Genomic DNA, 16041 nt, shown 5'->3' on the forward strand with positions numbered 1-16041 from the left:
ACGTACGGTGGTGACTTCCCCTACTACCCTCTTATGGTCCTTCAGTCCCGCTGGCTCCCCCCCCCCCCCCCCGACTGCTGTAGGGAGACGTTTCAAGATGGAGAGCAGGGGAAGGGGCTAGTAGATATGCAATTTACCAGCCCTTTCCTTTTCTAAAGGAACACACTCGCTCACTGTGACCATTCATAATCAAAGCATAGTAAACTGTGTTTACTATGCTTCAGTTTGTGAATGAACGGGAAGCCGCTCAGCACAGAGTTCTTCCCATTCCTTCACTGCCCTGTGCAGCTGAGGCTGCAGAGAAAGGCATGTGTGTTTGAATTTTGGGGTGCACACCCTAAGGCGATAGGCTGCGCACACCTATGGCAATATATATAACACACTGTGCAGCGCTGATATATATGGAAACAATACTAATATAAATATATGAATCCAATAAACACTATATATAACATAAATGTCTAAAACATATCAACATATAATAAATAAATAAATATAAATAAATATAAATAAAGTGCTCGTGCTCCATGACATTGCACTCAGTCCTCAATGAGGTTATTAAACTAAACAGCAACAGTCCATATACAGTATATGAAAATAAAGTGCTCGTGCTCCGTGACTTTCAATTAATCCTCGATGAGTGTGTAGCAATAACTCTTGGTGGAGCTGCTGGTTTAACCACTTCCCTACCCAGCCATAGACATATGACTTCCTGGGATGGGATCTCCCATCCTGGGTGGACGTCATATGACGTCCTGGGATTCCCGGCCGTCTAGGGGGCGCGCGCGCGCGCCCACCGCGTTGCTCGGGACCCGGTGCGTGTGCCCGGCGGCTGCGATGTCCGCCGGGCACACGCGATTGCCCGTTAACTGGGCCGGACTGTGGATCTGTGTGTGTAAACACACAGATCCACAGCCTGTCAGGTGAGAGGAGAGCGATCTGTGTTCCCAGAATGGAGGAACACTGATCGGCCTCCTCCCCTTGTACGTCCCCTCCCCCTACAGTTAGAAGCATTCCCTAGGAAACATATTAACCCCTCCCCGCCCCCTAGTGGTTAACCCCTTCACTGCCTGTCACATTTACACAGTAATCAATGCAATTTTATAGCATTGATCGCTGTATAAATGTGAATGGTCCCAAAAATGTGTCAAAAGTGTCCGATGTGTCCGCCATAATGTCGCAGTCACGAAAAAAAATCGCGATCGCCACTAAAAAAATAAATAAATATATATTTTTTAAAAATGCCATAAATCTATCCCGTATTTTGTAGACGCTATAACTTTTGCGCAAACCAATCAATATACGCTTATTGCGATTTTTTTTTACCAAAAACATGTAGAAGAATACGTATCGGCCGAAACTGAGGAAAAAATTTGTTTTTAAAAAAAAAAATTGGGATATTTATTATAGCAAAAAGTAAAAAATATTGTGTTTTTTTCAAAATTGTCGCTCTTCTTTTGTTTATAGCGCAAAAAATAAAAACCGCAGAGGCGATCAAATACCACCAAAAGAAAGCTCTATTTGTGGGGAAAAAAAGGACGTCAATTTTTTTTGGGTACAACATTGCAAGACTGCGCAATTGTCGTTTAAAGTGTGACAGTGCTGAAAACTAAAAATTGGCCAGGGAAGGAAGGGGGTGAAAATGCCCTGTATTGAACCGGTTAAGAGGGCTGTTACCGTCACCTTCTTTACCTCTATTTCACCAGAACTGGGTCTAGGGTCCTGTTGAGTTTATCATAAACAATGTAGGCACCGGACACTTGAATATCTTTTCCAATGCTTTAATAACCATAACATTTAATAACCATAAAATCACTCATCACTACATCACTGATGTAGCACGGCCCTCTAGTGTAACAGATAAGAGGAGGGCAGCAGTGCCTTTTTTTCTTCCTCCATGGCTACACTCTGAATTGTTTTCTTCGGACCATCCCGCTCCGAAACTGAAGGGTGTGCGTGACAGTGGTTCAGCTCCTGCTTATGACGGTTACTCCTTACCGGTGACCAGGACCTAGAGGACATCATTCGTTTGGACATCTCGGGAGAATATCCCCTATGCTCTATGGACGCACTGCTATACAGCATGTGCGTCCTACGGATCTGGTAAGGGTACCCAACCTTTTTCATTTGAAGATTCATGTGCCTTGTCATCTGTGGTCGCCTTCTCATTTGAGTGTCTATTCACCTCATATGGTTTATGGTACCCCACTTCTGGAGAAGATTTCCACTCACTTTCCATACCACGGACTTTGGTCCCTTGCTGTCCCATATTTCACCATTTGACTTTTCCAATTTAATTTAGCAGGCCATATCATTTGTTCATTTTAGGTTTGCTTTATGTATTCACAGGTGTATTCATAATCACTATTCACTTATGCCTATGTTTTAGCGCTGCACTTAATTACCTATAAATAGTCCCAAACAGCTTCACTGTACCAGAGCTCCCGGTTGGCCTCAATTTCTTGCATAATGTCCTGAGTAACATAGGGAAACTCCAGACCATATTCCTTAGCAACACGTTTGTTAAGCACCCTCTGCAAGGGTGCATGTTTATGCAAAGATCTATTTTTTCCCAAACCAGGAGGCACACAAGAGTTCAGTGATTTGCTCACCATAGATCCGACGGGTGTAAAGTAGTAACTTTTGGGAATGTCTCCTTGATAGTACTGTGCGGCTCCACACAAGGTGATGTTTTCCCAGAACCCAGGGCTGTCCACTCTGAGAAAGTTAAGGCAGAAGCAACATCTTCACCCTGAGCCCACAACACTTCCTGTGACATTGTCTCAAATAAATCATCATCACCGGAGAGATCCGACATGGAATCTATCTCCGAATCTCTCAACTCCTCTGCTGGCAAATATTTACACAGAGTCCCAGACATGTTTCCCTCTGATCTCTCACCCGTTCCTGACGTGGATTTCTCCGGATCCATATATTTCTCAGGCTCCGGTTCGGGTAGTCTCTGGGGTAGGCCTCGACCAGGGCCGCGGCAAGCCCTCACATATCCCACCTTCCTCTGGACAGGTGCAATGGGGATAGGTGTAGTGGATGCAGAAATCAAAGTAATGTCCGCTGATGAAGTAGTGAGAGCGGTATCTCCCTCAGGAACACTCTCGGTGGCAACAGACGAAATCACAGCCTGTCGCTCTCCAGAAGCAATAGTAGCAGCTTCCACTGTGGCAATACCTGTAGCCCAGTCCACCCGATAAGCACGGGGCAACATAGTAGGTTGCTCCACAATGAACAAATATTCTCCGCACTGCAAACAACAACCAAATGGACGGAGATGTATGGCCAGTCCTTCACACTTGTGGCAAAGCATGCCCAGCCCTTCAATATCCCCGACTGTGTAGAGAACAAACCTCCCCTGCGGTTTCAGACGAATACCGGTATCTGTCAACAAGGTTTCGGTCAACATAGCACCCACAGCGGTACTCATAGGGAACATCCTAGGTCCCACAGTTGGCTGTATCAATGAAAAAGACATGGCCTCACTCTGATCTTCTCAGCACGATCACGAGGCCTCTCTTCTTCTCTGGCGCCAAACACACACACGCGTCCCACGCGGTAACAAGTAGGTTAGGCTCCTCCCACTTGTTCTTCTGATCACGTAGCTCCCGGGCTTTACTTCTCACCCGCAGCCTATGCAGTCAGAAATAAAGTCCTGCAACTTTAACCCCTGCTTTTCTCGAAAAATGACAAAGTCCAGTAATTTATTCCAACATAAACTCCCGGTGAAATACTTCTCAGGGTTGCGGGAGGTTGACGGCTAACAAATCCCGGTCGACGCACCCACATGTAGCAATAACTCTTGGTGTAGCTGCTGGTTTAAGCGGGCTGTTACCATCACCTTCTTCACCTCTATTTCACCAGAACCGGGTCTAGGGTCCCGTTGAGTTTACCATAAACAATGTAGGCACCGGACACTTGAATACCTTTTCCAATGCTTTAATAACCATAAAATTGAAGGAAGTAGCAGGAAAGAGGCAGAAGGAAAGTTGCAGGGAAGCTCAAATACCTTTTCTTAATGTTCTTTGTGTAGCATTAGGGATTGAAAACTTGTAGCTGAATATATTCTCTCTGTAGGGTTGAATCTTTGCCCGCCTGGATAGGTTTCTCTCACTAACCTAGCAGCCAGTACGCAGCACAAACAAAAGTCTCTGCCACAGACTTGATTGAAACAAAACCCATACGATCCTCTGCCACAGGATGTATTGGTTTATGATGAACAACGGACATAGTACTAGGACCTTTAAGCCAACCTGGCAGCACTATGCGGTAGGATTACTTTAGGATACCAGGCCCCTCTCCAGACCAGTACTCTGCATGATCCTTCCATGACAGGTCCTCCCATGGGATCTTCTTCACTTAGGATAGACAGCCCAGGACCATTCCTCTGCTGCTGTGGTAGGTCCCAGACAAGCCTCTGGGCCCACCCACACGCCGCAGCGCCATGGGCCTCCCGATCGAAGGACCACGAGGTAGTACTCTTAGCGCATACCTGTCGGCCAGGAAGGGCAAAACCCCAAAACATGGCGTCTGTCCCATAAATACCCTCTCCCAGAATGCAACTTGGAGGACCACCTCCACCGAGTTATCTCCGGGACAGAGGAGCACTTACACACTTTAACGTGTTGCCTTTCTAACACCGGCCCATAGTAACAACGACACCGACAGGGGCAGTGTGAAATTACATGCAACTCAGCCAAGCTGGAACAGAGGCAAATCTGACTATGTATAAACAGAGAACCCACTAAATTTACCTATCAACAGTAGATTAAAAATCTACCAGCGCTACAAGTGTTTAAACTAAAACCGCAAACGTCCATATTAACATCAACCATGTGATAATTGTTTCTTCATGCTTTGTGCACACACAACCCCCACCAGGTGTACCCTCACCTTAGGTGCTTAAAAAATAAGCCTGTAATTGATAGCAAAAACCTGCAGAGATCCTCCTTTGCTTCTGTAGTGGTACCCTAGTAAGGGCTGCTGAGTTGGTTATAGCAATCCGCCAATCACCCTGCTGCCATCCCCTCATCAATCACCCAAAAGACAATAAACAGTCAATTGCTCCGTTTTCTTGCTTTTATTTGTGGGATGAAACTTGGAGAGATATGAGGGATGCATGAGATGCCCAAGAAGATTTCAAAAGGATAGGTTATCATCCATGGCCTTGGCTTTGTTAATGGATTTCCCCTGTAGAGTCCTCACTGCAGACTATTGCTTCTTCTGTTATCTATCTGACTGAAGATTTACCACTCATGGCTTCCAGTTAAACAAGATGAATCACTCTGAATAATTCGGCTGTATTAGACTGATGTGGTATTCCTGCTACAAATCAGAGAGCCAAAGGCCTATATAGCCTATCTTCCATGGCTCAATGAACTAAACAGCCCCACAGTCTCTGAAAGTTACTGCAAACATGAACTTGGCGCCTGATAAACGACAGATTATTGCTCCAGCCCGTCCACTTCTGTCCATACTGTGCCCCCCAGTCACACAGTATGCTACGCTACTCTCTCCAGTACTTCCGCTTCTTATGTAACACTGACCTTCTCATTGTGTTTAAGACCTGTGTTCCCCGGTCACAGAAATCCGATATGCAGATCTACTTCCGCTGCTTTACTCCTACTTCCTTCACTTGATCTTCTTCCCATCCAAGCTCTTTGTTCCCCGGTCACAGAAGCCCGATGCGCTCAGCAGAGCCAAAGATCTTTATCTTCAGTTTCCTCCCAGATGGCTCCTCCATCCCTCCTCCTCGGTGCATGGCACGTCCCTGCATGGGGACGCCCAGGACAGCACCTCCCTTACACCATGCTGTCTTTCCTCAAACTCCAGAACTCCTCCCTGGAAGCATGTGACCCCAGCTCATATAGGAGGCCCGCCCCCTGCTAATGCAAGTTAATGATTGGTCAGGGCTCCTCACATGAGCTGCCTGCCACTCAGGTCTCAAGTCCAGTCTCTCTTCCAGAACAATTCTTCTAGAAGCAGAGGAGGCATCTTTGAGCCAAAGTGTAGGTGGCCCCCACTATACCAACACTCCCACTCCCAGATCAAAACAACCAGGCCTTAAATAAAACACAGGCCAGGCTAAATTTACCTGTATCTGAACCCTACCACTAGAAAAATACTAATCTAGCACCTACCTGAAAGTAGAAGGTGCTACACTTCCTTTATCGTATGCAGGTTTATGGGACACTTGTATGGAACACAGGCCACCTGCTACTTCCAATAATAACCCAGCTCAGAGGTCACTATTTTCTCCTGGTATGTTCAGAGACCCTCCTCATATACATCACATGCGTAAAATGACAGAAGCATGCAATAGCGTGATAACGTTTAAAAAGTTTTTTAATTGCAAACAGAACTCCACATATATACAACTCACATTTCAAATAAATAAAAAACGCCTTTTAAAGTGCTATAGTGCTGAGGGGTGATAGAGTCACCTGTGGTCCGGTTCTGCAGCCCCAGTTTTCACGGCGTTCCCCCTGTCCTATGCCAGCTCTGCAACACTTCCTGGTACCTCTCTCGTCAGCCGATCAAGCTCCTCCTCCTGTTTTGTCACAGTCTCGTGACTTCCTCTGGGAATACTGATTGGCTGACGTTTTTTCCATACTATATTTGTAGTCAGAGTCTTCACCTGGAAATGTGATAACCCTAACAACCAAGACCTGAGGTGTGCCTCGGCCTAGCTGGTCAGTATGCCTAAAAGAGGGCATACCATGAATGAAAGTGAATAAAAATGTAAATTAAATAATGAAGTATGGGGGAACGGGTGGGTGGGAACCCAAAAATGAGCTGACGAAGAAACTGATGGAGGAGGAGGAGGGATATATAGCCCTCAGACTCCTCCTACAAATTCAGGCTTCGGCCAGCCTTCTAACTTGTATTCAGAGTCTTCACCTGGAAATGCAATAACCCTAACAACCAAGACCTGAAGTATGCCTTGGCCTAGCTGGTCAGTATGCCTAAAAGAGGGCAAAAAGAGACACAAAGTAGGTGTGATGTGAAAGCTTTAATGAAGGGCAGGCAACAACCATCCAGAGTCCAGAAAATAGCGAATGCCCGGATGACTACAGAAAAGAGGTCTACGTAAGAAGCTGCTAAAACAGGAGGAGCTCCAGTGTCCCATGTACTTGATTATATAAGAAGGGACCCCTGTTTGGGACCTACGAAAGTTGCCTCTGCTCCTGACGAACATCCAGAAAAGGGGTTTCAGATTTGAGCCTAATTTGGTAAGTAAACGAGGAAGTGAGAACGAAACTGTTTGTAGAGAGGATGCATGGGGAAAGGGAGAAAAGAGCTGCCAGAGGAATAATTGCAGAGAAGTACAAATGCTTTAATCCGACACTGTTACTGTGGTACTGTATTATTACCTGACCATCCCAATGGGCCCGACCCTCCATGCAGAAAGGTGGAGAAAGAACCGGACAAATCCCGAACCCCTTGGAAACTTCTGGCCTACAGCAACTCATTGACCATGGAAGCAAGCCTGACAACTGAAGCCCGGTGACTACATTGAAAGACGGACGGGAGAGTGATGAAGCCTGTGTAAAAACCTACTGAAATCCAAGTTGGGCTTATGACTGCCATTTGGCACCCACAGGGGAAACCTGGTTGGTGAAATGTCTGCCGAAAAGTTGCATGTCAAAATTGCTCCCAGATGACACCACCTGGAATCATGCCAAAGTGGCTGCCACCTTGCTGCAAAAACCGATGGTAACCGTGGAAAAAAAACCCACCTTGCTTGAGCACCGACTGCAGGCATACTGAGAAGAGCAGGTGCCAGGGGCACAGCTGACCCCTCCGCTCTAGCCGAGTGGGCTAAGAACCCCTCCATCCTGACTAGCAATTGTAGAATGGACGTTTAAGAGCGCATTAAGTACCGCAAGAATCTGAGTTAAAACAACATGCATGGAAACATGTTCTGTGCTGGTGGATGGAAGAGGTTAGGACGGAGTTGGGAATAACCTGAAGAGTACTGCCCCCCCAGCTGAGGCCGGGAAAGGGGTACACCAGCAATAAAACTCCGCTATGAATTTAGATATGGTCCCACCCCTCTGACGGGTTGCTGCCATGCACCAAACCCTCATGCGGTGTTGGAGAGATGAATGCAAATTAGTCGCTTTCGACACGCACGACATCCCCTGATCAAAGGAAACAAAACCAGAGAAAATAAAACAGACAACCAGCCCATGAAACAACACCCCTTGGTACCTGAAAAGTATGAGGATGTGGATGCAGAAATGACAAGACCAACAGCGCGTGAATGTGAACCTAATGACAACCCCACCCTAGTGAATGCAGCGAGTGAAGCGAGCCCGAGCAACCTGCAGTGCCAAGACAGGTAATTAATAACGAACACTTAGGGCTGAGGTAACTACAGACTGTGGTGGGTAGTAGTAAAGGTATAATGGTGAACGTGCATGTATGACGTATGGTATCTGGGCGAGAAGATAGTGGGACGACATTCAATTAAAAATGAAACCTCAGCCCGTATGGACCTGTAGATGTGACAGATCCTGAGATGTGAGTACTAGCTAACAGAAAAGCAGCGAACAAAAGGCTACGACAGGAAAAGGCTACGACAGGAAAAGGCTACAAACAAAATGCTACGAAATTAAATGCTACGAAATGAAATGCTACACAGGAAATGCTAAGAAACAAAATGCTATGAAAAAGCTACAAACAAAACGCTAAGACAGAAATGCTACGATCGAAATGCTGTGACCGGAAATGCTATGATCGAAATGCTACGAGTGAAAAACCAAGAATGAAAAAGCTACGATCGAAATGCAATGACTGAAATGCTACAAATGAAATGCTATGACTGAAATGCTACTAATGACAAGCTACAAATGATAGCTAGGAATTAAATGCTACTAATGAAAAGCTACGAATGAAAAGCTATGAATGAACTGCTGCGTCTAAAATGCTATGACTGAAATGCTACGAATGAAATGAACGAAATGCTGACAGGAAAGTGAACATACAGAGTTTTATACTATAACAGTGAAGAGTCCATTCTCCGCATGACACAATGTACTTGTTTCTAATCATTCTAACATGCCTGATCAGTACAATGATTTCCCTTATACCGATCACATAAAATATTAAGATCCTGAACGATCGTCGAGAATAGGAAGTGGGAATGTCCCCCTCCCCGGGAATTGCCGGGGATCTCCGATCTGCACATAACAGATGTGTGTGTGTGTGTGTGTGTGTGTGTGTAGGCAGAGAATTCGACTGGAAATGTACACGTACAGTTTAGCTGCTCCGTCGAATCTTCTTTGAACATTCGACAGACACCATAAGCCTTCAATGACAGATTCGACCTTAATTAATTTGGATTTTCGGACGAATGCAATTTTTAACGAAAAACGACATAAATAAAAACGAATTTCGGGAGTAACTAAATAAATTTATTTTTTGGATGAAAATGAAATTCCGAAACAAAATATTTCAGTGTGCACATGTCTAATGCATACTCTCCATACATTCTATCTGGAGCGTTCCATATACAGGACATAGGAGGGGTGACAGGAGGCGCTCCCCCGTTGTACATGTTGATCTGACCGGACTCCCCGTGACCCTTCTCCGGCCAGCCTTCTAACATAGTGAGGATTGCCGCCATTTTCTTGTAGCTCTCTGTGATAAACTGAATGCAGTCCCCGATTGCCGCCATTTTGTTTTAGCCCGTTTTTATAAACAACACATGGCTGTGATCTACGGCCTCTCCTGCCATGACATCATAAGCTATACCTTGTATAGTGCCTCATAACTCACAATGTACGTAAACTACAGTGCAAACTAGTATATATAAAAGTGCTGCGCTTAGGATAAAATGTAAGGTATGCAGCCCCCCTAAAGGAGCTTCCCTAAGGAGACTCCGCAAAATGTATAGATTGTGTAATGGGGTATGGCGCTCCCTTTAGGATAATGGGGTTTTAGAGTGTTGGGGGAAAAGTTTTTTTGTTGCAAGGTTCCTTGTGACTGGAACCAATTATTTACTCCAGCTATACCCCTATTAGTGGTACGGAGTACCATCAACCTAATAAAGTGAAGAACCTAATGTGCAACGATGCAGTCTTCAGATGAAGCAATACATAATTCATACATCTGACAAAAAAAAAAAAATATATATTCCCAATTTCAGGTGTGCTAAATCAATAATTTTCCCTTATATCACATGCATTCTTGCTCAAATAAGTGCAAGTGTGTGCAATGACAATTTAGTGATAGATAATGTGTACAACAACGATTTGGTAATAAGTAATAAATAATAAATAATTATAGTCCATGTGGTGATCAAAATCTTCAAATCCGATATTCAAATGATTTCCAAACGAACTGTGACAACGGTGCTTTCAGATGATAATGGTGACTTATTGTGCTCCCCCTCTCGGGTCCCCACTCACCGAATCCTGCAGCCCCTGCAGGGGCAAAACAGCTTAGGGTATCACGGCCACAAACTCCTCTCCTCCGCGATCATCTGAGGTGTCCAGTTTTGGTCTCCACTCCCCGTGTTTTTCTCAAATGGCTCCCTCATGTAAAAAGGAATAAAGTGCTCCCATAGTGTAATAAAGTAAAACCGTTTTTATTCCACAACTTTTCCAATTAATTACACCATCAGGTAAAAATAGTTAAAATTAAAAAATATATATAAACTAAAAAGTATATATCTAAAAGATATATAGAGAGAATCCAGTGCTGGTAGGTCAAAAAATACCATCCAGGGTGCATACACTAGTGGAACGTGCCTATTTAGCGTGGAGGCGACAGCGCGGGCTATGGCCGAGATGTTAGCGCTCCACCTGCGTTCCAACAGAGTCAGCACCCGGAAGTAACGTAGCGTGCGTGGCGCCGTCGTACGCGTTTCGTCATTGACGTCCTCAGCGACGGTGGGGATGTTGAGGACGTCAATGACGAAACGCGTATGACGGCGCCACGCACGCTACGTCACTTCCGGGTGCTCGCTTAAAGCAAACAGAAGTAAGGAGGAAAATGTTTGCGTATGACGGCGCCACGCACGCTACGTCACTTCCGGGTGCTCGCTTAAAGCAAACAGAAGTAAGGAGGAAAATGTTTGGGAGCTCAGAGAGGAAATTACAGAAAAACACTGTAAGGTACAATTTCATAAAAAATAGGTTACAAAGCCATTAAGTAGTGGTTGTGAATAGATTAGTAATATTATAATAAACCCGCGCTATGGAAACGGTAAAGATCTTATCTATACTGTATGTATCACATACAAATATGGCTACTAGGGCTGCTGCTGTAATATACTGTAGGTTATAAGAAAACCATATAAACCAATTGATAAAGTTACAGCGCTGCTCCTACTCGTCTATCTTTACATGTGTGCTCTTATAAAACAATAATTTATCAATTCAAATGATATAAAGTGCTCTTGTGCATAAATACCTGTGCTCTTATATACCTTAAATTTTAAATACATATAAATGTAAATTTCATAGTCATACACAAACATTTCCAGTGCACCAGTGTCAATCTTAATTCTAGAGTCAACAACAGAATATGGTGCTTAAGTATATAAAGTGCTCTGTGCAGTTTACTGCAGCAAATTCATACCATTAAAAGGGTCATAAAAATCTCCATAGTGTAATATTGTTAGACTTTATTAAAAGTTAAAAAAGAAATTGCACTTACATTCACAAAATGTAATTAAATCACGTGTACATCTCAAATCGCCACCTCAACGTGAGTTAGCTTACAGCTGTATAGTGTTTGTCACTGACCGTCCCAACTTGACGTGTTTCGCCCCTCCCACTGGGGGTCTTGAGAGTTTCTGTAGATCCCCAGTGGGAGAGGTGAAATGCATCAAGCGGGGAGGGTCAGTGATGAACATTATACAGCTGAAACTCACGCCAAGGCGTTTGTGAATATAAGTGCAATTGCTTTTTAATCTTGTGGCATGGGGGATTGTTCAGCTCAGTGGTAGATGCGTTTTCATGTAGTGAGTCCACATCAGACAGGCGTTTACAGTTAAGGGCCTGGTAGCCCACGTTTATTAAATGATAAAAACAAAGCAAAAGTCCACTCAGGAATCCCACGCAGGGGTTTAAACGTCATTCAGACACAACTGACAATACAAGCCCACCTGGCTACTCTTCAACAGCACTGCTGCTACAGGTACTGGTCCCTCAAACCACCAGCTCTTCCAGGCCCATAGTCTTGTATGCACACAGCTTCAGGCTTCTTACACGCACACAGGCTTCAAGCCCCTCAATGCACACAGCTTCTGTCTTCACATAGAGACAGTCACTAGGAGCCACTGCTCCAACTCCACCTTCCTTCCACCTTCTGCTCACACCAGCCCCTCGTTATATGGGCTGTGTGCAGCTGGGCACACACCCTGCTTGCTATTCTCAAGACCCGGACACAGGGTTGGAGACCCCGTCCCACCCATGACTCTCAGGGATCTCCAAACTACAGAATCCCATTCGGAACTAGCAAAACTTGGAGAAAACTGACAGAGCAGTTTTCTCCATTTAAACTCTACACTCTGTAGTCTTGCAGTCCGCAGATATGCAAACTCTGTGTCTCTTTTACATCCAATTTCATAGGGGCAGAGCCTCGCTCTGCCACAATCTTTATAATATAATCTTTATATAATGATATTACACTATGGAGATTTCTATGATCCTTCTTTATGGTATGAATATGCTGCATTGAGCCTGGCCATTTCACTGGAGGAGTGAAGGAGGATAAAGGGCGAAACATTTCTCTGCATACCTATTTGCCTGTTTGACTCAGTGAGTCAAACACTGTCAGTGAGTGGGGGAACACAGAGGGGAGCACTCCACTGTGGAACTTCATGGAGAGAGACATTTTCACTTATATTTTGGAACTGCACAGAACACTTTATATACTTAAAGAGGAGCTCCAGGCTTCTGCAACAAACAATTAAAGTCAGCAGCTAAAAATTCGGCTGCTGCTGACCTGTCCAGGAATCCAGCGGTGTCTTACCCTGAGACGATTTTTCAATCAGTTATCAGGTGCTGCCGCCACCATCTCCACTGAATGAAACCGGGAGTGAAGCCTTGCAGCTTCACAGCCAGTTCCCTACTGTGCATGCGCAAATCACGCTGCTCTCTGTAAATGAACTGACTGGGGGGGGGGAGCCAAACTTCCGGCTAAGTAGCCTGCATGCTTTGGGGCTGTTGTCCTTACGCTTTCTTCACTAATTGGTGAGCCGCTGACATGAAACAAGCAGGATTGTATTGAGTTCTGGAGTACTCAAACACAGAGTATAGGTATATCAATAACTGTTGTCATTTGTATATACAGTAACAATTGTGTGAGTGTACATCCTGAAATACAGCATATTCAATGATCCCATTGCAGTATAAAAAAAATGTCTTTTATCAAGCATTTATCAAGAGAAGATGTCTATGTATATTATCTGTAAACATTTATCTGTGAAAGGTCCAAAAACATTTATTTTTTCTGATACTCACATCATTATACAAGCTCTCTGTCCACTGTGACCCACAGCATCACCTTATTCATGCACATGCAAAAAAACTTTGGGAATTATCCAAAATTTTGCAATAAAGCTTTGTTTGTCTGACTTTGTTGTCTATTCACAAGTCAGCTGCTTATCAGTCATGTTTTTTGCTATACAAAGTTATAATGATCGTTTCAAGTCAAGTAGGTCTGCAAATACAGATAGGGAAGTTATTATAAACTGTAAATTAACACTGACTTTACTAATAAAATACAGCACTACCCCAATGGTATGTTCAGCTGTCTGAATTCAGAAGAGTTTCGAAGAGATTTATCTGACACTGTGTGTCTGTGTTGTTTCTTTCTACTATAGCATATCGGATGTGACAAGGAAATTGGCTCCCTGAAAGAAGATGATAAGTGTGGGGTTTGCGGAGGAGATAACTCACATTGTCGAACTGTAAAGGGAACATTAGCTAAATCACCAAAGCAGTCCCGTAAGTAAATCTACATGGTGCTTATCAGCCATTTCCCGTGTTCATGCAATCGCTAACTCCATATCCAAGAAAGAATCCTTGTTCCACCTGCTTAGGTTTACCAAAGAGTTTTTTTATTAATTCTTTTGTAAAGGTTTCAAGAAACACACAGAGAAAGAGGTTGTGAAATGAGTACAATGAAAATTGCCCCAGCAAAGAACCAATCTATTTCTGCAGTGAGGTCCCAGCAACATACACATAAATAAAACATTTATAGTACATCATATTCAGCAAATCAAAATAAGAGTCTCTGGAAACTGGCTGTAGTCTACTAACAGACTTAAAATGCAGCTCCTGCCAAGATAGTGGGGATTGGGAGATAAAACGGGAATTGACAGCTTTACCCTCAGGGGGCAAACCCCGGGAATAAGAGCTTAGAACAAAGTCTAGACTTGGGCCTAGGACAAAGAAGTAACCATAAACCCAAGCAATAGAAGTAGAGACAATAATGGATGGGGTGAAAGAGTAGTGAGGCGGGGCCAAAACCATGTACAGCAGTGGATGGACAGAGGCCTCAAACAGGCCAGAAGATGGACTTCTTAGTTCATCAGCCAGAAGCCAACAGAATTTGGTACATCTGAGAAAATGTGTAGTCCACCCAACTGAACCAGGTCTCATGGAACTTTTCTCCCCTGTGTGTGAGTGTAAAGGTGAGATCTTCCATATACTTGATTTCATTAACCTTTCTAAACCACAACTGTAGCAGGGGTGACTCTGAACATTTCCAGTATGCTAGCATACATGCCCTGGCTGCATTAAATAGATAAATCAAAAGAGATTTTTTGTAACATGTTGTGGAGAGAGGGGTAAGGTGAAGTAGAAATGCAGCTGGGTTATCTCTAAGATGGTGAGGTCAAAGATTGATTCTTGATGGAGTCCCAGAAGCCTCATATACAGGGAGAGCTCCAAAAAACATGGATCTTCGCTCCATCCTGTTGGCCACATCTCCAGCAATGGTGAGAGCATTAAAGAAACCTCTTCTTAAGCCCTCAAAAAGGCTGGTTTCCAACTGGTGCACATTTTCAATGTAGTCATTTTGCAGCCTCTTTCTCTTTTGGTTTTTAAAAACCTTTAAAAAAGCATTAACAAAAAAATATTTTTGGTAAACCTATGCAGGTAGAACAAGGGTGCATTTTTGGATAAGGCTCAATCCATTTCCAAAAACCAAGTTTCCATACGCTTTGTAGATTGTCAATGAGCTCAAGAAACCCTTTATTCACTTAGTGACATGCAGAGATGCATCATGTACTCTATACTGTATACAGTAAAACCTTGGTTTGAAAGTAACTTGGTTTGAGAGCATTTTGCAAGACAAGCAAATTTTTTAAATACATTTTGACTTGATATACAAGCGATGTCTTAATATACAAGTAGCGTCATGTCACAACTAAATAAAAGAGAAGAGAGGCGCCTCTAAGTGTAGCAATACAGGTACATTAAATTAAGTTACAACATTTAGAAACTCACATGGTTGATGATTAAAAGAGGCACATCTAAGTATACAGGCATTCAGGGTAAAGCTGTCCATATAGACCATCCTCCTCACCGCCATTGACATCGTCCCTTCCACGCTGCGCTCCATTAGCGATTCAAGCCACGCTTTTCGATTGCTCTAATGCAGGGTAATCTTCCCGGTCACGATTGCAGACTGACAGTGGTGAGAGCCGGCGGTGCGGGGGATGATCTATGTGGATAGCTTTACCCCGGATGCCTGCATACTTAGATGTGCCAATTTTAATCATCAACTATGTGAGTTGCTAAATGTGGTACCTTCATTAAAAGTAACCATATTGCTACACTTAGAAGCGTCTACTCTGTAGCTCCTGTTGGATTTTGCTTCTAATCCCCTTGTGGAGGCTTCCATTTGTGAATGGACATTTTATGGTTACACAACCTATCACATTGTTATAATCTTTTTATATGGACTATAGACTGAAGGACTTATGAATAAATGGTTGTGGAACGAATCATTGGAGTTTCCATTATTTCTTAATCTTATGGGGAAATTCTCTTTGAAATACAAGTGCTT

General features: G+C 43.8%; 1 protein-coding gene across 1 annotated transcript in view; it reads left to right on the forward strand.

The window, feature by feature from the left end:
* The window catches only part of ADAMTS14 (ADAM metallopeptidase with thrombospondin type 1 motif 14), a 351673-nt gene that overhangs the window by 236026 nt on the left and 99606 nt on the right, over window positions 1–16041 (forward strand). The window contains exon 14 of the mRNA XM_073596577.1: window positions 13850–13973. Coding sequence (XP_073452678.1) covers window positions 13850–13973 — 124 coding nt within the window. The remainder of the gene's footprint in view (window positions 1–13849; window positions 13974–16041) is intronic.

This window comes from Aquarana catesbeiana, linkage group LG08 (assembly GCF_042186555.1).
Source record: "Aquarana catesbeiana isolate 2022-GZ linkage group LG08, ASM4218655v1, whole genome shotgun sequence".
Lineage (NCBI taxonomy): Eukaryota > Metazoa > Chordata > Amphibia > Anura > Ranidae > Aquarana > Aquarana catesbeiana.